General features: G+C 33.5%; 1 protein-coding gene across 7 annotated transcripts in view; it reads right to left on the reverse strand.

Moving 5' to 3' along the window:
* LOC149789830 (anoctamin-4-like) overlaps positions 1-25,906 on the reverse strand; it is a 190,558-nt gene that overhangs the window by 60,774 nt on the left and 103,878 nt on the right. For all 7 annotated transcript variants that reach the window (XM_089971827.1, XM_089971825.1, XM_089971822.1 and 4 more), the window contains 7 exons: positions 21,153-21,265; positions 18,978-19,033; positions 14,964-15,020; positions 13,997-14,061; positions 7,617-7,751; positions 3,782-3,948; positions 287-369 (listed from right to left, as the gene is read on the reverse strand). In XM_089971827.1, coding sequence (XP_089827953.1) covers positions 287-369; positions 3,782-3,948; positions 7,617-7,751; positions 13,997-14,061; positions 14,964-15,020; positions 18,978-19,033; positions 21,153-21,265 — 676 coding nt within the window. The remainder of the gene's footprint in view (positions 1-286; positions 370-3,781; positions 3,949-7,616; positions 7,752-13,996; positions 14,062-14,963; positions 15,021-18,977; positions 19,034-21,152; positions 21,266-25,906) is intronic.

Genomic DNA, 25,906 nt, shown 5'->3' on the forward strand with positions numbered 1-25,906 from the left:
TGTACTTATTTATTATGATAAAAATTCTGACATAACATGGTCATATTGCCAGTAGTGGAGGTTTTGTTTCAGTCAGAGAGACTTGCATAATGGCTCCTTTGACTGAATACAACATAATACTAATAACAGTAATGGAGCATTTAAGACCTTTATTAATAGTAATGATATGGTCCTAATTAGAAGGTGCAACTGAATTTTGCATATTTTTCATGAAAGCATTCTTCACATTTCATTTCTGTCCCATAATAATTTCCATGAGTTTAGTATCAAACGAAAGTCTACTTACTTCTTCCTGTTCAAAATCTGCTGTATCCCATTCATATTCCAGCTCAACTTGCTTTCTCTTCCACAGCTCATGGAAAAAGGAAGCTAAAAAAGAAATTAGTATGTTTAAAAGCATACCATGAAGATGGGAATCTTCAATAAGAATAGTTTGGACACATCAAGAATATTAGAGAAAATATGGATGGATATTTAACAGGGAAACTATTCTGTATAGTAGAAAATCAAGGTATATCCAAGTGTTTAAGTTCTGAAACTGTAAAATAGCCCAGTTCCTGGGCACGTTGAAAATTAAAGAAATCTGAGTGTTTAAGTTTTGAAATTTTAAAATAGTCCAATATTTATCTGATACACACACAGTATTCCTACCTGATAAGGAAATTTGTTGGGTTTTTTTCTTCAAGTTACACATATTGGTTCATACAGATATTTAACATCAGAAAATTCAAGGCTTTTCAAGGCCACAAATTTAATACATATAAACTTAGGAATAATGTTTATTATGGCATATAGAATTCACAAAATATCAGAATTAAGTGTTTTATTCTTAAATAAAATCTCTGAATTTTTGTTTCTTAAAACAGGCCCAGGAGAAGATATTGTAGCTCCAATGGTATTGTGGCATGGAGGTTGAGCTCCAGTAATGACAGCTACATCAATGTGGAAGTTAGCACTCTTATTTGTCAGTGTTTATAACTCTCAGTGTTTGTCATTTTTAAGCATAATATATTCTGAATGCATTCCTAACATCAATAATTCATTTTTAAGCAAGAAATTATTGTAAAATCGTTCCTAAACAGAATTATTCCTTTTATAACAAATATATATTCTAAACTCATTCTTAACATCAATAATTCATTTTTAAGCAAAATATATCCCAAATTCATTAAAAACACCAATATTTAATTTTTATATACTTTTCACATTGGCAAAACTCTCTAACTCTATTGATCTAGCTGAGGTTACTTTAATTCTGCATGTCTCTGATTATAGCGACAGTGGGAACTTTAGAGCTAACATTCGTGGTTGTGCAAATGGTGGGGCTTTAGAGCTAACATTCTTGGTTGTGCAAATGGTGGAGACTTTAGAGCTAACATTCTTGGTTGTGCAAATGGTGGGGACTTTAGAGCTAACATTCTTGGTTATGCAAATGGTGGGGACTTTAGAGCTAACATTCATGGTTGTGCAAATGGTGAGGACTTTAGAGCTAACATTCATGGTTGTGCAAATAGTGGGGCTTTAGAGCGAACATTCTTGGTTGTGCAAGTGGTGGGGCTTTAGAGCTAACATTCTTGGTTGTGCAAATGGTGGGGACTTTAGAGCTAACATTCTTGGTTGTGCAAATGGTGGAGACTTTAGAGCTAACATTCTTGGTTGTGCAAATGGTGGGGACTTTAGAGCTAACATTCTTGGTTATGCAAATGGTGGGGACTTTAGAGCTAACATTCATGGTTGTGCAAATGGTGAGGACTTTAGAGCTAACATTCGTGGTTGTGCAAATGGTGGGGCTTTAAAGCTAACATTCTTGGTTGTGCAAATGGTGGGAACTTTAGAGCTAACATTCTTGGTTGTGCAAATGGTGGGGACTTTAGAGCTAACATTCTTGGTTGTGCAAATGGTGGGTACTTTAGAGCTAACATTCTTGGTTGTGCAAATGGTGGGGACTTTAGAGCTAGCATTCTTGGTTGTGCAAATGGTGGAGCTTTAGAGCTAACTTTCTTGGTTGTGCAAATGGTGGGGCTTTAGAGCTAACATTCTTGGTTGTGCAAATGGTGGCAACTTTAGAGCTAACATTCTTGGTTGTGCAAATGGTGGGGCTTTAGAGCTAACATTCTTGGTTGTGCAAATGGTGGGGCTTTAGAGCTAACATTCTTGGTTGTGCAAATGGTGGGAACTTTAGAACTAACATTCTTGGTTGTGCAAATGGTGGGGCTTTAGAGCTAACATTCTTGGTTGTGCAAATGGTGGGAACTTTAGAGCTAACATTCTTGGTTGTGCAAATGGTGGGTACTTTAGAGCTAACATTCTTGGTTGTGCAAATGGTAGGGACTTTAGAGCTAACATTATTGGTTGTGCAAATGGTGGGGCTTTAGAGCCTGATGATATATCCTCATTTATTTTAACAACAAAAACTATAATTATAATGATGTTTTATACTTGCAATTTTCTATTGCTTCAAGTAACAGGGCAAAAAGCTGTGCCATTTTGTGACTTTGATTTTCAACTATCCTGACCTGTACATGTCTATCAAAACTGACACCAATCTATAATGTCTTCTGATAAACATAACAACTAGATCTTTGATTATTGGTTGGTCATACTGATATATAGAGTGCTTTGGTTGTACTGATATATACAGTGTATACAGTGCTTTGGTCATACTGATATATAAAGTGTATACAATGCTTTGATCATACTGATATACACAGTGTATACAGTGCTTTGATCATACTGATATACACAGTGTATACAGTGATTTGGTCATACTAATATACATAGTGTATATAGTGCTTTGGTCAAACTGATATAAATAGTGTATAAAGTGCTTTTGCCATACTGATATATAAAGTGTATACAATGCTTTGGTTATACTGATATATACAGCATATACAGTGCTTTGGTCATACTGATATATAAAGTGTATACAATGCTTTGGTCATACTGATATACACAGTGTATACAGTACTTTGGTCATACTGATATACACAGTGTATACAGTGATTTGGTCATACTAATATACATAGTGTATATAGTGCTTTGGTCAAACTGATATAAATAGTGTATAAAGTGTTTTTGCCATACTGATATATACAGTGTATACAGTGCTTTGGTCATACTGATATACACAGTGTATACAGTGCTTTGGTCATACTGATATACAAAGTGTATATAGTACTTTGGTCAAACTGATATATACAGTGTATACAATGCTTTTGCCATACTGATATATACAGTGTATACAGTGCTTTGGTCATACTGATATACACAGTGTATACAGTGCTTTGGTCATACTGATATACATAGTGTATATAGTGCTTTTGTCATACTGATATATACAGTGTATAAAGTGCTTTGGTCATAATGATATATACAGTGCTTTGGTCATACTGACATACACAGTGTATACAGTGCTTTGGTCATACTGACATATACAGTGTATACAGTGTTATCATCAGACTCATAAATAAGGTGTAAACAGTGCTTTGGTCATACTGATATATACAGTGTATACAGTGCTTATGACAATGTTTCTCACTGTAGAGTACTTGACTATGTTATCAGCTGTAAAAGCCCAGTCAACACAGCATCTATTCATTTACATCATGTAGTGCTTACAATCCCAAATGAGGCTGCTTACTAATGAGAATGCAAGTGACTAAACCAGAAGTCTTAATGACTACAAAATTAACACTGAAACAAACTTTTTGGATGATTGGGATTTTATATAAAAAGAAACACAAAAAATTCAAACACTTTCATGCAAAACCTATTAATTTACCCCAAAGAGCCATGAAACAAGCAAAAAAGACAGTGGCAGGATTGTCAAACAGATATGTTGCCCTGGAATAGGAGCAGCTGTCTTCAAGTTTCCAGTATGAGCACCGCTTGTCACAGAGTGGGCACATTGTCAGATTCCCAGACTTGGTTTTGTCACAGAGCTCTGAGCTGGAAAAACAAAAAACAAACACCAAAATTACTTTACTTTTTGGAATATAACATGTACTTTTTACAACATTTTTTCTTGTTTTGCATAAAATAAAGTACAATGTTACAAAAGGCAGAATAAAGGAGCTATCACATTCATACATACCACACCCCCCCAAGAGGTATAAGCATAATTATTGCTATTATAAGTGGCACAAAAGCGTAATTAGGTGTAAAAAGAGTAATTTATATATCACATGCCAGAATTACAGAACATGTGGAAAAGATTTACTAAAAACCTGGTTCTGCAGCTGGTCAAAATTCTTGTCACTAAGGGCAAAATCCATATGGATTAGAACCAGAATACAAACACAAAGTACACTGAAAAATTATTATATTCAGCATTCACTTCAATTAGTCTATCTGTGTAACTTCGCTGAATGATCAGGAACTGGATTTCTGCAATGATCATGGTCAGGTGCTCAGAGTGCTGTATTATTTTACATTTAAAGTTTGTATTGTTGATTTTACCTTTTGCTGATCTGACATGTTTTGAAGTTTCAAAAGACCCATCTGCTCTAACATTTTCCATCAAATAACATGCACAATTCACAATGTAAAGTGTTACACTTAAAGCCTGGCATCATTTTCTTAATATAGACTGGTTCACTAACAAACTAGCTTATCAATAAACATGTATCTGTTAAGGCAAAGTTCACATTTGAAGAAACCCATGTTTTTTGAAAAATTTATATGAGTAGAATTAAAGAGATAATAATAAAAATGACAAAAACGACTTTTAGTGCTTTATTTTAATTTTATTTTTTAATGTAATTTTTTTTTATCCATATAGTCTAGTGGAAAATGTAATTTGGTGAAAAAAGTATACTGTTTATTCCAAAAGCATAATGGTTTGCATGTTCATAATACCCTCGAAAACTCGCACAGAACGGGGTCCACAAACATAGACCACACTATAAGCGAGGTGCAAGTTACCGATGGACCTCAAAAAATTGCTTTGACATTGAGAAACGGGGGGGGGGGGGAGGGGGGCAGGGAAGCAGCATTAGGGAAATGGTCTGTTTATTGACTGAATCCTCATTTTACATCCACGCTGATAATAATTTTTAATAACATGCTCTTTCTAAAGAAGTTGTTCATTATTCTGCTTAAATAACATTTATTTTCAAAATGTCCAACATATGAAAGATCGTTCCAACTGGTTTGAACAACCATCATGTGTAAGCGAAAAAAATGTGTATTACATCACTGCTTTTTGTTTTCTTGATAAGTCTGGTTCCTGTAGTGGTGATTAATATTATCCTGCTAAATCGGGAGTCCCAAGAGCAGGGAGCTAGACTAACTGTTCATACACTGCCAAACAAGATTCCTATTTTTTTCAAAAACACGCGACATTTATTTCGTGTGACATTCGTCTGTGTCGAAACTCAATTTTTTTATTGTTCAATATTACAATACTGATGTCGTGATTTCATTGGAAGTAATAATGAAACTTCTTATCATCCTTGAGGATATCTCTAAGTGTCAGTTCAAGAATTCTCTGAAACTCGCTTGCCGACAATGGAATGTATCTGTGAAATCAAGCTCTTTATTTTACGAAGTATTCATTTCGCTTCGGGCTGCCTTGTTATCTTTGATCAGAGTAATGAATGAGTCTGTTAATTTAAGGCAGTTTATGTAACATACGCAATAATATTTGTAAGTGTTCGATTGATCAAATGAAGTGAGTTCACCCAACATACGACCAGGGCCGCTAGATTTTAAGTTTGTTGGATTTTCATTCATTTTAGATTTTCTTCTATCCCACCTCCTTTATTTGATTCAAAACACATAATTAACGTGATAATACAAAAGTCAGCTTTTAATTCAGTGCAACAATAAATACTTCCAGAAGTCAGTTATCAAAACAAGGTCAGCACCTACTTAGGTTCTCAGAGAAACGCTCGCGGTCATAGCTTTTACGGTAGATTGATGCATTTCATGTTTAATTTCAAGAGGACACATTGCATTTATGACGATTACACTTAAAAGGAACTAAAAGATAGAACTAGAACACAAATTTCAATTGATAAAAAAATATTTAATTTGTATTTATTAAAGTACTGCCTCCACTCGACGTAACTGACATATTCATTTATCTAAATTTCCTTACATATCGTTAACTGTGGTGGACTAGGAATGTCATTTGGAAAGAAAATGTAAAAAATTGTATGATCTATTTTTAAATTTAATATTTCATAGTGTTGATTAAAATTTCCAGGTCCTATCTACCATTTTCGATGATAAAATGAGCAATACATCAAAGTTTCCATTACCAATTTTGATCGCGATTTTCTTCAAGTTCATTAAATAGGAATCAATTTTTGGTGTATTTTCTGGTTTTAAAAAATGGGATCCACGCCTGACCCCATGTTATAAGCAGGTTCGTGAGTTATCAGGGCGCGAGTTATCGAGGGAGTGGTATAGATTGAATAATGCGTGAGTTTGATTCAGGTGTGCACCAAGATTGCCAACATACAGTATGAAATACTGTCAGTAATTATAAAAGTGTTAATTAACAAACTACACCCCCAACACCCGACTGCAGAATCTGAAATTCTGGCTCAAAATAATTGGGCGCATTTGATATTTAGCTGTACAATCTAGTTAGGAAACTAGGGCTATTAGGACCCAACTCACTACAATTTCCTTGGAAAGGTCATAAACAGAGCTACTGTTTGAATACTATGGTTTAAAGAAGATGGATATTCAAGTGTCATAATTCATCAAAATGCTGAAATCCAACTAACTGAAAGTTTCATCAATATAATGGTACACGATAACTTTGGTTGAAATCCAAAATTACACTTTAAAGTTATGCTTCAGAAAGCAATGGTAAGAGAATGGTTAATCAAAGGCAAAACTGTTTGAAAATCATGTTGTTAATGCTGGAATTCAAATTTGTTCAAGGTCTCATCAATACAAAGCAAAGATCCAACAAAGCTTAAAATTGTTATGTTGTGGAAACCAAAAGAAAGGCAGACAAATAAGGGCCAAAACTCCTGTAAATGTTGTGGAACAGTGGAAATTCATTCATGGACTCACCAACATTACATCCCATGCTAAATTTGAATGAAATCAAGCTGAGCTATGTAAAGTCAAGCTGTGGAAACCAAAACAATACAATACACAATCAGGGGTCATGATGCATGTATATGACATCATGGAACATTGCCTCATCAATATGAAAGCTACACGTGTGTGTGTGTGTGTCAGTGTGTGTGTGTGTGTGTGTGTGTGTGTGTGTGTGTGTGTGTGTGTGTGTGACTTGGATTTTTAACATAACTTTAAGAATTTTAGTCATATTGGTACAATGGCTGCAGTGTGGCAGCTTATAGTGATGTCTAGCACTGGGGCATCATGCCACAGACATGTAGCATGATGCCCCACCCAGTCATATTATCCTGACACCAGGCCAACCAGTCGTACCACTAACATCTTAATGCTGAGTACCTAGCAAGACGGCTGTTAGTATCATTTTTATAAGTCTTTGGTATGACTCGGCCAGGGTTCCAACCTGCAACCTATCGCATCTAAGTTGGATGCTCTTACCACTAGACCACCGGATTGGTCTAGAACATAACAACAACCAAAACTAAAATTCTAACAAATAATAATCAGGTACATACGTTGGTGTATCTTGAAAGACTGTGGCACATCCATAGATGAAACATATCAGGCCCACAATTGCAGCTGGTATCAGCATAGCAGTGTAGTACCCCAACCAGGCAAAGTATATCCCAATCTTCTCTCCAAAATAATCCCTGAAAAGTAAAATCTTAAAAATATTTTCTATATACTCTGAGTAAGTAGTAAAGTGGTACATCACATTCTTTTTCTCTCTAAAATTCCTTAAATTTGTATTGTTACAACTCCATAGTCACAAACTAAGTAACAGAAAGAAGCAAAACAACAAGTTTTGTAAAACTTAACAAACAATTATTAAAATTATAAAATGAAAATTTAAGAGGAATTTAAAGTATTATGAACTGAGTCCAAAATAATCTTAAAAAAGGTCTAGTAAAGTCCAAAAGAATCAACATGTATTTCAGATCCTCGAATATACTGCTTTGCCAACAGCCACTGATGTGTCAAAATGGCCTTGTCCAGAACTCTACTGAATAATTCACGATAGTACCAGAATAATATTATAGTCCAATGAATACTTTCTATTTCCAATGAATAATCCAAACAAATATTTCCTCTCAAATAATATCTAAGACAAAATAAAATACATCTGAAGACTTGATGTTACAACAAGAACACAAGAAATAAGAATGAGAAAACTGTCCAGTCATATCTGCTTGTAAACTAGCAAAAAGGATTAAAAGTGCATTTTGCTACTACTTGATACATGACAATTTGCAAATCTCCAACATCATAAAAGAACCCAAATGACCTAACCCATCCAATGGGAAACAACTTAATTCTTCTAATAACTCACCCAACCGACCTGTCCAATGGAAAACAGCCCCAAACTTGTAAATATATTTACTACCAAATTTATTATTAATAACTGTAAACACATGCATAAGCATCTATTTATATATCCTATGCAATCTTACACTCTTAATATCTTAAAATAGAACCCACACCCATATATGAAATGCAGCTATAGATAATCACAACAATTTGCAGTAATTAATAAAATTAAAAAAATTACAGATATACATAACAGTATGATTCTGACTGAATTGGGAACTGAGCTCAATTATCTTCCGAGTTTGACAGTTTGTACCACCAGAAAAATTAAGTCTAACAAATAAAGAAGAAGAATATCATGTTTTTGCTTAAATTACATTTTCATTACAGATACAGGTTTTTTGCTGCTATAAAATATATATATCTATTAAATTTAATTTTAAAAATAGTTTAGTTAGACATAACTTTTGAGTAAAACCTTACATACAAAAAATGATTTGTTTTTCACAATTTCATTTATTTATTCTCATTTTTTATTATTTTATATTCTTTTTGTCTTGGATATTCATTTTGAAAATAAGGAACATTTAATTTTTTATCAAATACTTAATTCTCAAGTACTTATTATATGTTCTGATACTTATCACATATAATGATATATTCTTTTTGTTCCACTTTACTATGTACTACATGTTGATCATTGTACCAAAGAATGTGCAATTGTGTATGTATGAGAGTGAGTCAGTGGCAACAAAGTTCTCCCTAATCTTATCTTTTTTGGAAGAAGGGTTGGGGGGGTGGTTACTAAAGCTGAAACTTGAGAATAACATGTCCAAATAACTCAGCAACCATACTAATCTTAAGGGGGCCCCGAGTGGCCGAGTGGTCTAAAGTGCTGTAAGTTATGGATCATTGCCATCTCACCTCTGTCTGCGTGGGTTCGAGTCTCGGATTCAGCCAACGTGGATATGTGAGAAAGCTTGCCAGTAGCTTCTCGTGGGTCGGTGGTTCTTTCCGGTGTTTTCCTGGGTTCTTCCTCCACCATTAATACTGGCCACCATGTATAGCCTATCGTGTGCTGAAAAATGGCATTAAACCCTGCAACAACAACAACAACAACTAATCTTAAGATTTTTGTATTTTTAAAATTTTTGGTATAACAAAAATCTGATTTTTGGTATGTTGTTTGTGAATTATTTATCTATTCAGAAATAGGCTATGAAATTCAATATTTTATATATGGAAAGAGAAGTCATGAGGATAACGAGGATAAACTCAAATAATGCTAATTTAAAAGGTGACCCCTATTTCTGAGTTACACTTATACTGAATATGAAAATAATCCTAAACAGATGTCATGATGCAGTTATGGTACAACTTAAATTAAGTATAGTTCAAAAGAAAGAAAATTAAATATCTTCTAAAAATACATTGTCGATGACAGCAAAAAAATTAACTGTACTCTGATGTTGATAACAAACTGCTACAGTAAATAACAGGCAATGTTTACCAGTATGTATTCAAATTGATAAAAAATGGCACGAAAAACCATAACCACATTAGTGACCACAGTCAGATATTGCATAATAAATTAATTCAATGCACTGGTAACTGGAGCAGCACTGAGTTACCTTCCTTTGATTCCAATTTCCAGCAAATTACTAATTACTGGTATTTACCTATTAAACAAAGTTATTAATTTAACTATACAAAAAATGTTCTAAAAAAAACCTGGAATTTCATTTTTTATCCAAAAATAAAGGTATACAATGCTAAATTAATTAGGTTAAAAAGCTTCAGAGGACAGATACATTTTTGAAAAAGCAAATATTTCTCCAAAAAATAAAATGTGTGCCTAAGATAAATTCAGTTCTTCACAGTTTACAATGTATTGAGAAAATGGGGGATTTATCTTGCTGGCCAAAATCTGTATCACTACTATATATCCATTTTTGGTCAGTGTCAGATTGTTCGGTCTCCTTCCTATGTTTCATCCTGTGCCTATGACCTTTCTGTTCTCATTTCACTAAGGCTGAAAATGCACTTTTAATCTTCCTTTTCTTAAATCTTTTTTTCATACATAATTATTTCACAATCATTTCTGCTGTCAGCTTCTTTATTTTTCTTTGCCATGAACTCTGCACCAATGAAACAAAATAGTCAAGTATGGCTGCAGATTCACACAAAGTAAATGTAGCTGCAGACTTGTGGCTGTTCTCAGAAAATCCCATCATGGCTCATTTTAAGTGGATAAATGAACTATACCCTACTAAGAAATAGTTCCATAAGAACCCTCTACACTTCTAACATAAATCACACCTGGCCTTGATCATGCATAAATCACACCAGACCTTGTTCATGCATAAATCACACCAGACCTTGTTCATGCATAAATCACACCAGGCCTTGATCATGCATAAATCACACTAGACTGTGATCACATATGGCTCACATCAGACTATGTATAAATCACACCAGACCTTGTTCATGCTTAAATCACACCAGGCCTTGATAATGCATAAATCACACCAGGCCTTGTTCATGCATAAATCACACCTGGCCTTGATAATGTATAAATCACACCAGACCTTGTTCATGCTTAAATCACATCAGACCATGATCATGCAGATATCACTAGACCTTGATCATGCATAAATCACACCAAACCTTGGTCATGAATAAATCACACCATACCTTAACCATAAATGATCTGCACCAGATCATTATCATGCAAAAATCACAAAAGACCTTGATTGTGCATGAACCGCACCAGACCTTGGTCAAACATAAATCACACCAAATCATGATCATGCATAAATTATGCCAGACTTTGATCATGCATATCTCACACAAGACCTTGATCATGCATGAATCACACTATATCTTGATTATGTATAAATCACACTAGACCATGATCATTTATCAATCACACCAGACCTTGATCATGCATATATCACAACAGACCTTGATCATGCATAAACAACACAAGACTTTGGTCATATGTATATCACACCAGACCTTGATTATGCATATATCACACCAAATCATGATCCTGCATAAATCACACCAGACCATGGGAATACATAAATTACACCAGACCTTGATCATTTATCAATCACACCAGACCTTGATCATGCATATATCACACCAAATCATAATCCTGCATAAATCACACCAGACCATGGGAATACATAAATCACAACAGACATTGATCACACAAATTCTCACATGATTACACTACATCTACATACATAAAGATCAATTAAAATCATTATGAAAGAGGAAAATTCAAATGGTTTTATATTTAAATACTTTGGACTAATAAAGAAACGTGTGTATTGGGTTCAACAAATTTTAGGAACTGCAGGTAATCTGTGTGAACTGTTGCCAACTGGGTTTTAAAAATTGCCTGACTCTCTATGGTATTTCAAAGAATCATATAAATCACATACTTCTGTTGCCTGGCAGCCAGTCTGCTGCTTGTGATCTCAAAATCTCAAACTGTGAAACATTTTGGTACTTCAAGTCTAATCAATCTTTGGTATCATCAACCCTTTACCTCATGCAAGCGCCTTTGGATGCCTCTACTGAATTCTCTTGGAAGCACCTTTGGACACCTCTACCCGATTCACATAGAAGCTCGTTTTGACACCTCTACACCATTCTCATGGAAGCGCCTTTCGACACCTGCTGTAAACATCAGCCATTTTGAGCTGGTTTTTGTAGTGCCACCTTCAGGGAAAACCCACTATTAGATACTAATTCACTGGTGTGAATGACCATTATATCAGATCACGTGGTCACTGCTTAAGCTCTAGTCGTAATCTGCTATTTAAAGTAATGAAGTCGGATTCTCCACTCTCCAAAATGGAGGCCACAGATTTCATTCCGTACTTTCTCAAGTCTGCATGATCAGAATCACTACTATGAAAGCTTCAATAATGTCTGTAAAGGCTCTGATATTTATGTCGTCAACAATTAGTTTTAATAAATTATCAAATTCAGATGATTTTATGATGTAGACATAGATAAAAAAATTTAAATTTCAAGTATGAGAAATGGCAGCTATGGTTGGCCACACAGCTTCAGTGGCTTAACGGTGAACAGATTCTCTCAAGATTTTAAATCACTTTAAAAATTCTTCCGTGAAAAAAATTTATACAGCTATAATGATTGGCTTTTACTCTTAAATCTTTGTACACATAAAATATGTGTACCAAAAATAAAAAATGTTCAAAATTGATCTTAAATGTACCATATACTACACTGCTTAACAGTTAACGGACAGGTCTATATGTATGTAGTCAAATAGGTAACAGGTGTTCTAATTTTAGCGCAATGTTCTGTGTAACTTTGGTACATGTGTATCAACTGCCTAAAAATCCATACACTCTATGAGGTAAAGGGTTAACTACTGAGTCAATCATTGTAAGACAGTCAACAAATGACCAAACATCAATTCAAGTAAGTATAGTCAACAAATGACCATACATCAATTCAAGTAAGTATAGCCAACAAATGACCAAACATCAATTCAAGTAAGTATAGTCAACAAATGACCCAACATTAATTCAAGTAAGTATAGTCAACAAATGACCAAATATCAATTCAAGTAAGTATCAGTATCCAGTAAAGGTAATAGGTACCTTAAATCCAATCACTGATTTGTATTGTTAACAATCTAATCAGGCACTGACTGATATTGATCTGAATTGGTATTTTACAGTACAGTATGCAAGTAGGTTATTTAGTGCCATAGCAACTGGAGTAATGTGCCTTACCCTTGGAAACACCATGGTAACCGGCCAAGGCTGATCTGATGGTAGAATTCTAACCCACACCCTTTTGGTCATGAATCCTGCATGCTGACCACTGCATGCCATGCTTCCTTGACTGATATTAAAAACATAATAAGTAACTGGTAGATAACACGAAAATCTAGCACGTCTCTAACAAAGTGCCACTTAACCCACATAAATGAGTCAACATGCTCATGTGGATTTGAACAACTCAGGAAAGCTTTCTGAATATGAATTCCAAAACATGAATCCGATGAAGGGTGGATTTTTTACCTATACACATTTGCATTACTCTGCAAGCTATCTGTGGTACATGCTTTAGATACTGTGTATTGCCATTAACATACTCAATTCAACCACTGTTCTTTGCATACTAAAATATGTTTAAACATCATCTGAAATTCATACAAACTGTTTTGGTATAATCCTAACAATTTATGCTCTATTTTAAAGAAATGAAATTTTCAATGGATGTTTTTCTGTTTGAAAGTTATATCATTATTCACTATATGTCATATTTACTTTCACTTAAAATTTTCATTTCATTTGCTTTAGTCTAGAATAGGAAAATATCGCCCTTGGGATCAAAATTTTGACCCCTGGGTGGAATTTTCATATCCTACAATGATACATATGAAGGACTCAGCTTTCGATACAATGTCATGGGCTCAATACCATCCATGGCATGTCCTTGGGAAAGGTCCTTAACTTCCACTGCATAAAATAACCAATACTGCATTAAAAGTGCTGTTAGAACCCACAAAAACAAAATTGTCCTGTATCCAAACCTGATGTGATCCAATGGCTGGAACTTGTACCACATTCGCCATTTCGCCCATATCTCATACAGCAGCTAAAATGTACAAATTAAAACAACATGAACTCAACCTGGAAGGCCTCATATTTAAAAGAATCACATCCTACTGAGATTTGAACATGCCAAATGGCTAACACAGACTCATTTCACAAAATAGATCTACTAGGTAGATACCTATTCTTTATAATTCCTTGTGAGCTTTATATCAACACTAGTTTGAGGCATATATATCTAACTTAAAATGTAAATCCTGAATTATCAACTCTAGGAAGTACAGTTACTAGTGAACAAACAATTCATTAAAAAATATCACATATACACCTTGATAACTCAAGAATAAATTTATATTGCAATCTGTTGATGGATCCCATTTTTTTAAAAATCGGCAACAAACAGAAATCCATAATGACAAAACAGGATGCTACGTAAATCATTTTTGTACATCCAATTTTTATTCATTTGTGTGAATGTCTTATTTACATGTCATATTGTTGACTAGCACAAAAAATATATCAATATATGTGAATATACACATTTATATTGATACAATACTACTGAGTCTAATGTTTAATGACTAAAGCATAGGGAACATGGTAAAATCAAAATAATAACTTCAAACCTTACCAATGCATGAATCTGTTTATCAACTTTAATCTACTCCTAATGATCTAATATCCATTAATATTAAAATCCATTCAATGAATATCTGTTTAAAACAATGGAAATTATAATTTTCATCTACTAATTTACTGTTGCAAGCACCTGCCCCTTTCCCCCAACCAATGACATTAAGTTCTGGGTCTCCCTCTCTAGCCTGCACTTGTTCAATGTTTAGAATCATTAGTGCTTGCTAGTAAGAAAAGTTGAAATCACCTATCTATCCCAACACATATACACACAAACAAATCCATTTAAAATCCTTTGTTATTATTACTTACATGCCTGTCATTCATCTTCCCTCTTGTCAGGAGTGAGTGTTCACTGAGGTACTTTCCCTAAAATGACACATGAATATTTACATACACCATATTCAACACAGACCTTCACTGTCTGCTTCAAAAATAATTATTTAGCAAGGTACTGTACATTTTAATTGCCTTTATGCTGGGTTTGGTACAGTATTCTTTGTTCTGTTACATTATCCACTCAAGCAGAGTAGTAACTGATTTTGAAGACAGTCATCAAGGCAGCCATAAATGACATATGACTGACACCATTTTCATTTAGGAGCAACTAGGCATCATAAGAATACAACAACATTTTCTGGATATGCAGGAGAAGTAATAACAAGAATTTCAAGATGGCTCCTGTGGTGACCATACTTGATGTCAGACTGGTGCCTTTTTCATTTAAGACCAAATTGACATAAGAAGTCTTTTGGTGAAAACCCCACATCAACATGACTTTCTTTTCAAGTAGAGTTGTGATAACCTGATTTCTAAGATGGTTTCCAAGATGGCCATTTTAGAAGTCTGCCTGACATCATTGTTAATTACAACCAGCAAAACATCATACTGAAAACCCAAGCTGATACTACTATCCATTCAGAGTAGTGATAACAAGATTTTCAAGATGGTTGACTTGGCAGATATATTTGACATCAGATCGGCACCATTTACATATATGACCAACTAGACAACAAAAATAAGTCTTTTAGTGAAAACCCATGCTGATAGGACCATCCATTCAAGATTACACATATAATGGATGTCCTGTCCAAGCAGCACCAATTTTATTTAGGACCATCAAGAACATGAGAAGTGTGTTTGTGTGTGTGTGTGTGTGTGTGTGTGTGTGTGTACATGTGTGATGTAGATTTTTAACATAGGTTTCTTGGTAAGACTTAGTCATGGTTCAAAACCCATGACCTCTCACATCCTAAAGTTTCAAGGCAATCCTCCATGTAGTTTCAGAGTAGAAGCAATAAGAAATTTGTGTTAATGGTTAGATCAATAACACAAATCCTCTCAGGAATACATTCATTGTAGCCAACAAATACAGACTGATATAGATGAAAATACGAGGGTCATGTAAGTCTGAAAATTAGGTTACAGCAGACGATACTCAGGAAGGCAATGTTTTTCTATAATTTATTCAGTAAGGTGTAACAAAATATCATGTACAGCTATGTCAATGGAAAACATGAATTTAAAAAGTGTGATTCAAGTCTCATGCAGTGATGGCAAACATTATGTTCTCAACTAAAACGCTGGCAAAGTAAACTCTGATTCAATTACCTCAAGCAGAGTTTCACAAACTGCAGTTCCAAATCTTACAGAGCCCAATGTCTTCTTGCCATCTCTCAACATGATGCAATTCTTAAGTTTTCAATTTCAAGTATCAATTTCAATCATCTCTCCCACCATAAGACATACTCAGATCTACGCAATATCCAATAAATGAATAGTTGCCTTGTCACCCCAACCCCCTGCAAGAATCTGAATATTCCTTTGGTATTCTTATGTACCGACTATGAAAACTTCCTGGGAGGGTTACTGTCTTTTATCGTCTTGAACACGTATCACATGCTGGATGCCAATTTTGGAAGATTAAAAAAACAAAAGATTTATTGTTGGATGCCATCTTTAGAAAATTTAATACACAACAGCTTCATCATGCAGAGGTTTTGCAAGAAGAAATATCTGCAGTTTAAAGCATCTGAGGTAATGGAACTCCTGTAAAGTTAGTCTGGCCCCCTGACCAACTCCACTGAACTGAATATGAAATCAGGATCCAAATTAAACATAGATACACCAGTACCCAGATTTTCCTGCAATAATTATATTTCTGTAATTTTTGCTTTAATTCTATAGGTCTGTATTTTAAGGTCATTTCCCTTGACTTATGGTAAAATTATAAGGGTTGAGAGGTCTGTCACAGTGACCAACTTTTGGTATAGTCAAATTATTCCTCTTGTATTGCATCATCATGTCAATTTTCACAAGTGTTGGTGTAGTATGGTACTAAATACTTTGGGTGTAACTAAGAGCAAATTTTAAATACTAAAGCCATTCAAAGCTTTACAATTAGGTTGCAGGGATCTAGTTTTTACATTGTTGAGTTTACCGCCTTAAGATGCCTCCAAATGCCAAGTTTCATAACAGGTGAAGTAGGGGCTGGTGTAACAAATGGATACATAAAAATAAAAAAGGAGTAAAATGCAAACAAACAGATCATAAAATAATAAAGTCATTTAAGCATAGTCAAGCACAGAAGATATTTGGTTCACCTTGTGTTGGTACAGTTGAGTTACTCTAGTTAAGATGCATCAACACACCAATTTGAATGACTAGGTGTAATAGTGTTCAAGGTAATGAACGTACAAGGAAACATTGCTGGCAATTCAAAGATCACACAAACATAAAAGTTACTTTGAAAATTCTTTGATATGCAAACATATACCAAATTTCATGAGTGTTGGTGAAATAGAGTCAGTCACATGTGAGGTACAACAAACAGCAGTCTGAAAACATTAAAGTTACTCTAGCATGAAAATTGGGTCAAAGTGACCTAGTTTTATAAGGTTCCATTTTTTTCATCCAAATTTATTTAAATACCAACTTTCATGTATATGTGAAATTTAGATCAAAATATTGAGGCTGTAATAAGTGAAGCGCTAAAAACAAAAAAATCATTCAAACATGAAACTTATGTTAGAGTGACTCAGTTTTTGTATGATGAGTATGTTACTCTTCCTGAGATGCATCTATGTACTAATTTTCATGAGTCTAGGTGAAATGGAGTCCTAGATATTAAAGGCATAACAAATGAAGCAATGAACATGCAACTGAACAAAGAGCTGCAAAGACCTTCACCCGTGACCTTTTCACTCCATAATCAACAGGCTGCTTCCATATTTTAAATACAAGCTCTCGCACAATCTTTGGTCAAGTGGTCAAGAATGAAAGTTACTATGAAAAAACCATTTCTCTTTTAGTCAAAGTGACTTTGACCTTTAACCCCAAAATGTTTCCTATCCAACATGAAAGTCATCCACAAACTTTGATGAAGGTATATAGTTGATAATCAAAGTATTTGTATCAGTGACTCTAACTCCAGACATTTTAATTTGAAATCTAAAGGGTTATTCTTTACCCAGAGAACAAGCCTTCAACAAATTTTGGTCCAAGTTACTAATGCTAATGTGGAAACCATTTCAATTCTTTTTTTAGTGATCTTAACCTTTAAGCTTTTGACCACAAATAAATACGATATTTCCTCACCCCAAATACAAACAATCCACAAAGACTGGAAATGGTACTCTGAGGAAAAAACAAGTCATTTTGTGGTAATAATCCGCAAAGACTAGTCTCTGTACTTTCAAGAAAACTCAATCGTTGTGTGGTATCTTTTTTTCCTCATTTTAGTCAGATACCTTGACCTTTCACCCCAAAATGTATAGGTTTTTTCCCTACCTCAAGTCCAAGCTATCTGTCAAATGCTGATTGTGAAGAGTTCAATTTATTGCACAAAAACCACTTTCTTCTTTTAGTATGTGACCTTGACATTTGGTCTTTTCATCTTGAATTCGACAGGATCCTTTCTTACCACAAATGCAAGCCATTGACAAAGTTTCATAACTGTAGATGGTGGAGTTTTATTATTTCATGAAAATCTCTTTTTCAGTCAGTTACCTTGACCATTGACCTTTTGACCCAAAAATCAACAGGATTCTTTCTTTTCTCCAAGTATGAGCCACCACAAAGTTAGGTAACTGTTGATGGTGGACAACTCCTTATTGTGCATAAATTAAACTGGTAACAAGCAATAGCTGATGAACAACATAATATGATACACTTGGCCTCAGCTCAGGAATTAAAAAATTTGCTAAAAACAATTAGCTGAAAACAAAACGTACAGTACTTATAGCAGTAAACATACTCATCTATGCTCATATATAAATGTACTCACTGCCCTACTTGACAATGATGATTGATTGGCAAAGTACTCACATCATGTAGGGGATAGGCTGCATCATATGATTCGCTGCTAATCATTTTCTTAATCCCTGAAAATACACAATACATGTATATACATAGGGCAGCCATTTTGAGCATTGATTTCAAGTAAGACTGCATTATTCAATTCCTTAAAATTTGTTACTTTATCATTACTTGTAGAAAACATTCATTTGATTATCTTCCCAGCCACCACTTTTATTACACATGGTAGCCAAATTTCCATTATCCTTAATTACTTTTTCATTATATTACTCAAATGCAATAACTAAAACAAACAAGAATTCCCCAAAGGGTCTGATGAGATACTGGGTGAAAAGAATTTCCAGGAATTTAAAATAAAAAATCTCTTCAATTCTTCAGAGATACTAAGATTTTCAAATTAGCAACTGTGTTGGATATACTGGATATTAGATAGCCACCATATTCATTTGGACAAAGTATGCATTGCTTGAATTCTTTGGATGAAAACCTCATGTTATAATGATCATCCATTCAGGGGTGTAGATTTTCAAGACTGTTGTGACAGCCATATTGGAGGTATGATTGGCACTATTTTAATTTAGAAAGCCCCTTGTTATAATGATCATCCATTCAGGAGAATAGTAACAAGGTTTTCACAAAAGTCATCATCAAAGCAATCCTTGATGTACGATTGGCACCATTTTCAATTAGGACCAACTATGTATGTACCAGTACCACAAGAAGTCTACTGGCCTTCAGACTGCATCATATTCATTTAGAATCAACAAGACATCATAAAAATATTTCAGTGAAAACCTCATGCTGATATGGCCATCCATGAACAGCAATAACAAGTTTTTCAAGATGGCTGTTGTCTTATCCATAATGATGTCACATTGGCACCATTTTCATTTAAGATCAACTGGACATCATAAGAAGTCTTTTGGTTAAAAATTATTGTCAATATGACTTTCTGTAGCAATAACAAACTTTTCAAGATGGCTGCTATGGCAGCCATATTGGATATCAGATCAGCATTATTTCATGCAAGACCAACAAAACATCATAGGAAGTCTTTTGGTGAAAACCCCATGTTGATATGACAATCATCCAATCAGGAGTATTAGCAATAAAAAAAATAATTCAAAATGGCTGCTCTGGCAGCCATACTTCCAAACAGCAACATTTGTATTTAGGACCAACTAGACCATGTGATGAATGTGTCTGCAAAATTTCAAGGCAATCCTTAATGTAGTTTATGAACAGTAGCAAATAAGAACCTTGTGTTAACATTTGGATGGATGACAGATGACTGACAACAATCCATCCCATTAGAGCTAAATATCAAAGTTCATGATACTGAGACAACCTCAGGAAGTAAGGTGGACTCATGTAATGGGGATTTCGGAGAAATAAAAACTCAGAACTTAAACTTGGCTTTACTCAGTCATACCAGGTGCTGAGTGTGAATCTGAAAATATGCATTCCAATAACCTCAAAATCATGAAACAGAGTGAAACACTTGAAATCCATGTAGTACATCTTGCATTTGTCAAGTAGTTGCAGCACTGTGAAATAAAATAGCTGAAATGCAGATGGGTTCATGTTAAACATGGGTACATAAGCAGTATAGAAAATTACTTCTACAATCCTTCAGTACAAAAATTCTACTGAATGCTACGTCTCACCTGCTCCATCTTGGCAAAATCCATCAACGTTTCCAAGTTGGTGGACTAAGTAGGTCACTGAAACCCAGTTTTTGCCTTGATTAGTAGAACCCTTCAAGATGATGTTGTTGTTTGTTACCTGGGGAGAGTTTAATGCCATTTTTCAGAGTATAAGGCTATATATAGGCAGCCAGTATAAGTTGTGGAGGAATAACCCAGGAAAATCCCAGTATGAACCACCAACACACAGGAAGCAACTGGCAGCTTTCTCACAGCATCACATTAAGCAAGCCCGAGACTCAAACCCATGTGGACAGATGTGAGATGGCTGTGATCAGTAAAAGCAAGAACTTTTGACCACTCTGCCAACCAGGGTTACATCTTCAAGATGAATACATCCATCCAGTTTCATGGCAGTAAAATGTCAGAAAAATTGTGACAAATGCAACACTGTTCATGTCTATGCCAAAAACACAAACACAAGAATGAAACTTAATAATTTCAACTATGTTTTGCCTATACTTAAAAGTGGACTTACCAAATCTCTTTCTGCCATCCTCTTCCTCATATGTGGCTCGTGACAGAATTTCATACACGACCCTACTTCTCTGAGCATTGGAGAAAAAACTGTCTCTGTCCTTGATCATGAACCTATGCACAAAGTAAAAAGAAAAGTCACACAAGTCTCAAATCATGCTACTTCTCAACTTTATAGTTGGATATTTGTATAGTGCATATACATGAAAAAGACTGTACAATTATCATCGTACGATTTCCAATTATCATAAATATTTACTTGTTATTTAAAAACATGATCATATGTGTGCGTTGTGTGTGTGTGTGCCTGTCTGAGTGAGTGTTTGTGTGGGTGTGTGGAAAGAGATGATGAGATTACAATATTTAACATAATGTCCCACTATGCACTAAAAATTATAAAATGGGTAAATATCATGAGGATAAAGCTCATCATATTAAGCATGCCAACAAAAAAATAAAAAGGGTCCCATCACAATGTGGAAGAGTTAGTTCCCCTAGTGTGTTACAAAATGTACATGCCATCAGTTCAATCTCTATTCCAAAATTGTTGTTCCCAATATAAACATGTTAGATCCATTTTGGGACTGAATCATTACACAAAATTAGGTCATACCAATTGACCAGGCATACATATTGGTATGTTCTGAGTAGGTCATTATGTTTTAAGCTGATTTTTGTAGCCAATTGCTCCAATAAGACAAGGCACTTGCACTCACAAAGGTGCTCTTCTTGAGGCTTTTGTGGGTATTACAGTGAATACATTGTACAAAAGCTTAAATAATCTAGCTCTGAAGATGTGAGAATTTTACATTTTCTTAATACTCTCTTCATGTATATTAAGATATATTTCTGTTAAAACATGATCCTAATGTTAAACATGCATTTCAAAATGGCTTTTATCGACTACTGACTGCAGAAAATAAGGATATTTCATTAATTCATGCCATAATAACTTCTGCCAACTTAAATAATGGAAACTATTATATCTGTTGAAAATTTTCCATTTTCCATTCCTTTTTCTTCATAAAATTATGAATGTTCAATTCAAGTTAACTGTAACAATAGATATATCCCTAAAAAGAAAGAAATATTGTATCAAATAACCAAATGAATATTAAGCGGAATGGGTTTATAACATCACAAATACCAGCAATATCATATTAATGGTATATCATCTGAACTGAGAAGGATAAGATCTTTCCTAACTAAAAAACCATGGTAAATAATGAAGCATGGTACTGAATACAAGCATGACAGATGTACTGTACAAACCATGGTAAATAATGAACATACGCATGACAGATGTACTGTACAAACCACTCTAAATATTGAAGCACAGTACCAAAGACATGCACGACAGATGCACTGCATAAACCATGATAAATAATAAACCATGATACTTACAGACATGATTCTGTTCTTTCATAAAAAAAAGCCGAAAAACTTTTAAGGGGGGTTTGGGGTTTTTCCCCTAATGGGGCTTCGAAGGGCAGCACCCCTCATCTGGGGGTCCAAAAACACATTTTACACTTGTACATTTTTTTTACACTCATAAAAAACTGCTCCTGGTGCAAATTATGTTCATAAAAAAAAACTAAATAGTAATTTGAAAAACTAATAAACTTTAAAGTCACAATATTTATTGTCACATGAATTTGTTCTCCAATACTATTGATGCTTAAGTTATTTCATGTGCATTTCAGTGTTCACATCATAATTAAGTCACAATAAATTTCTTAATTTTTGCAGCAAATATATTATACTACTCTTTTTTCATAACAAATCTGTAAAATAAACACCCAAGTACATCAACTATATACAAATAATCCCACACATTCACTTGTCTTTTTCTCCAATGGACACAACCTGTTGATATGCGGCTTTGGCAAAGATTTCTTTAGACTTCATTTTTGTCACCACTGACCTTTTTGGCTCAATGTGCAATAGTTTCTTTTCCTTCTCAATGAGAGCTTTTTTCCTTTCAAGCTGGTGCTTGTATTGGTGACATGCAGTGTGCATATTCTGACAGAGGGCTACATCTGTTCTCTCAGGCAAGAAATCTTTCTGCTTATAGTAATTAATTGCGCTTTATCCAAATGCCTTCTAAGCTTCGATTTTTCCGTATGCAGCTTCTTTTGTAGGTGCTGTTCCAAACTCTTCCAACTGCAATTACTGTAATTCAGATCTTTCTTACAGAGGTCACAAAAGCCAGTCCTCTAGTGTTCAGTTTTCTCATAAACTGACCAACTGAATTTCCGTCAACTTTTCACTCCAGCCATTCCCATTTCCATACATTTTTTAAACCTTTATCTAAACGTTTCATTCATGTTCTCTCTCAACAACTCTGGATGCCATGTGTTACAAGCATACTTCTTCTTTCAATTGCCATCAGCTTCCATTAAACGATGATTCATTGGATGAATTTAAACCTTTAACTAATCATAACACTCTTTACGAATAGTATTTGGAACGATTAAGTTACAAGAGTTGTTGCTGAATCAGAACGGACAGACCATTTTTTAAAAACTGGATTGGAAATGATATAAAAAATGGATTATATCAAGAAAAATCTGATTCAAGTCAGGAGAAAAGTGGAATTCTACTTTAAAACAGAGAAAAATCATGACTGTACTTAACACATGCATGACAGATATACTGTACAAACCATGTAAATACTGAAGCATGGCACTGAACACGTGCATGAGAGATGTACTATACAAACCATGACAATAATGAATAGTATTACTATACAAACCATGGCAATAATGAATAGTATTACTATACAAACCATGACAATAATGAATAGTATTACTATACAAACCATGACAATAATGAATAGTATTACTATACAAACCATGACAATAATGAATAGTATTTAATACATGCACGACAGATGTATCCTACCCTCTTTCACTTAATATTTCACAGCAAGCATATAATGCTAATTTTTCACAGAAATTCCTAAACGTAGATTTCATTAGGACATATTACATATAATACTAAACAGATTTCATTAGGATATATTACATATAATACTAAACAGATTTCGTTAGGATATATTACATATAATACTAAACAGATTTCGTTAGGATATATTATATATAATACTAAACAGATTTCGTTAGGATATATTACATATAATACTAAACAGATTTCGTTAGGATATATTACATATAATACTAAACATAGATTTCATTAGGATATATTACATATAATACTAAACAGATTTCGTTAGGATATATTACATATAATACTAAACAGATTTCGTTAGGATATATTACATATAATACTAAACATAGATTTCATTAGGATATATTACATATAATACTAAACAGATTTCGTTAGGATATATTACATATAATACTAAACAGATTTCGTTAGGATATATTACATATAATACTAAACATAGATTTCATTAGGATATATTACATATAATACTAAACAGATTTCATTAGGACATATTACATATAATACTAAACATAGATTTCATTAGGATATATTACATATAATACTAAACAGATTTCATTAGGATATATTACATATAATACTAAACAGATTTCATTAGGATATATTACATATAATACTAAACAGATTTCATTAGGATATATTACATATAATACTAAACATAGATTTCGTTAGGATATATTACATATAATACTAAACATAGATTTCATTAGGACATATTACATATAATACTAAACAGATTTCATTAGGATATATTACATATAATACTAAACAGATTTCATTAGGATATATTACATATAATACTAAACAGATTTCATTAGGATATATTACATATAATACTAAACAGATTTCATTAGGATATATTACATATAATACTAAACATAGATTTCGTTAGGATATATTACATATAATACTAAACATAGATTTCATTAGGACATATTACATATAATACTAAACAGATTTCATTAGGATATATTACATATAATACTAAACAGATTTCATTAGGATATATTACATATAATACTAAACATAGATTTCGTTAGGATATATTACATATAATACTAAACATAGATTTCATTAGGACATATTACATATAATACTAAACAGATTTCATTAGGATATATTACATATAATACTAAACAGATTTCATTAGGATATATTACATATAATACTAAACATAGATTTCATTAGGATATATTACATATAATACTAAACAGATTTCGTTAGGATATATTACATATAATACTAAACATAGATTTCATTAGGATATATTACATATAATACTAAACAGATTTCATTAGGATATATTACATATAATACTAAACATAGATTTCATTAGGATATATTACATATAATACTAAACAGATTTCATTAGGATATATTACATATAATACTAAACATAGATTTCATTAGGATATATTACATATAATACTAAACAGATTTTGTTAGGATATATTACATATAATACTAAACAGATTTCATTAGGATATATTACATATAATACTAAACATAGATTTCATTAGGATATATTACATATAATACTAAACAGATTTCATTAGGATATATTATATATAATACTGCTGCATTAGAAACACAGCATTGCTAACATATATACTTGTGCATAAATTAGATCCAACTGCATAGATCCAAATCTATTATATAATGCAACGGTAGATCCGTGTTTATGTAGTTTTGTGATGATTAATAGGCAGAACAACAGAGACTCTGATCTGTTGGTGCATTATGCAACATCAGATCTGGATGCTTCCTGGGTTGGACCAAACTTGTAAC

This window comes from Sinohyriopsis cumingii, chromosome 10 (assembly GCF_028554795.1).
Source record: "Sinohyriopsis cumingii isolate HCF-2022 chromosome 10, ASM2855479v2, whole genome shotgun sequence".
NCBI lineage: Eukaryota > Metazoa > Mollusca > Bivalvia > Unionida > Unionidae > Sinohyriopsis > Sinohyriopsis cumingii.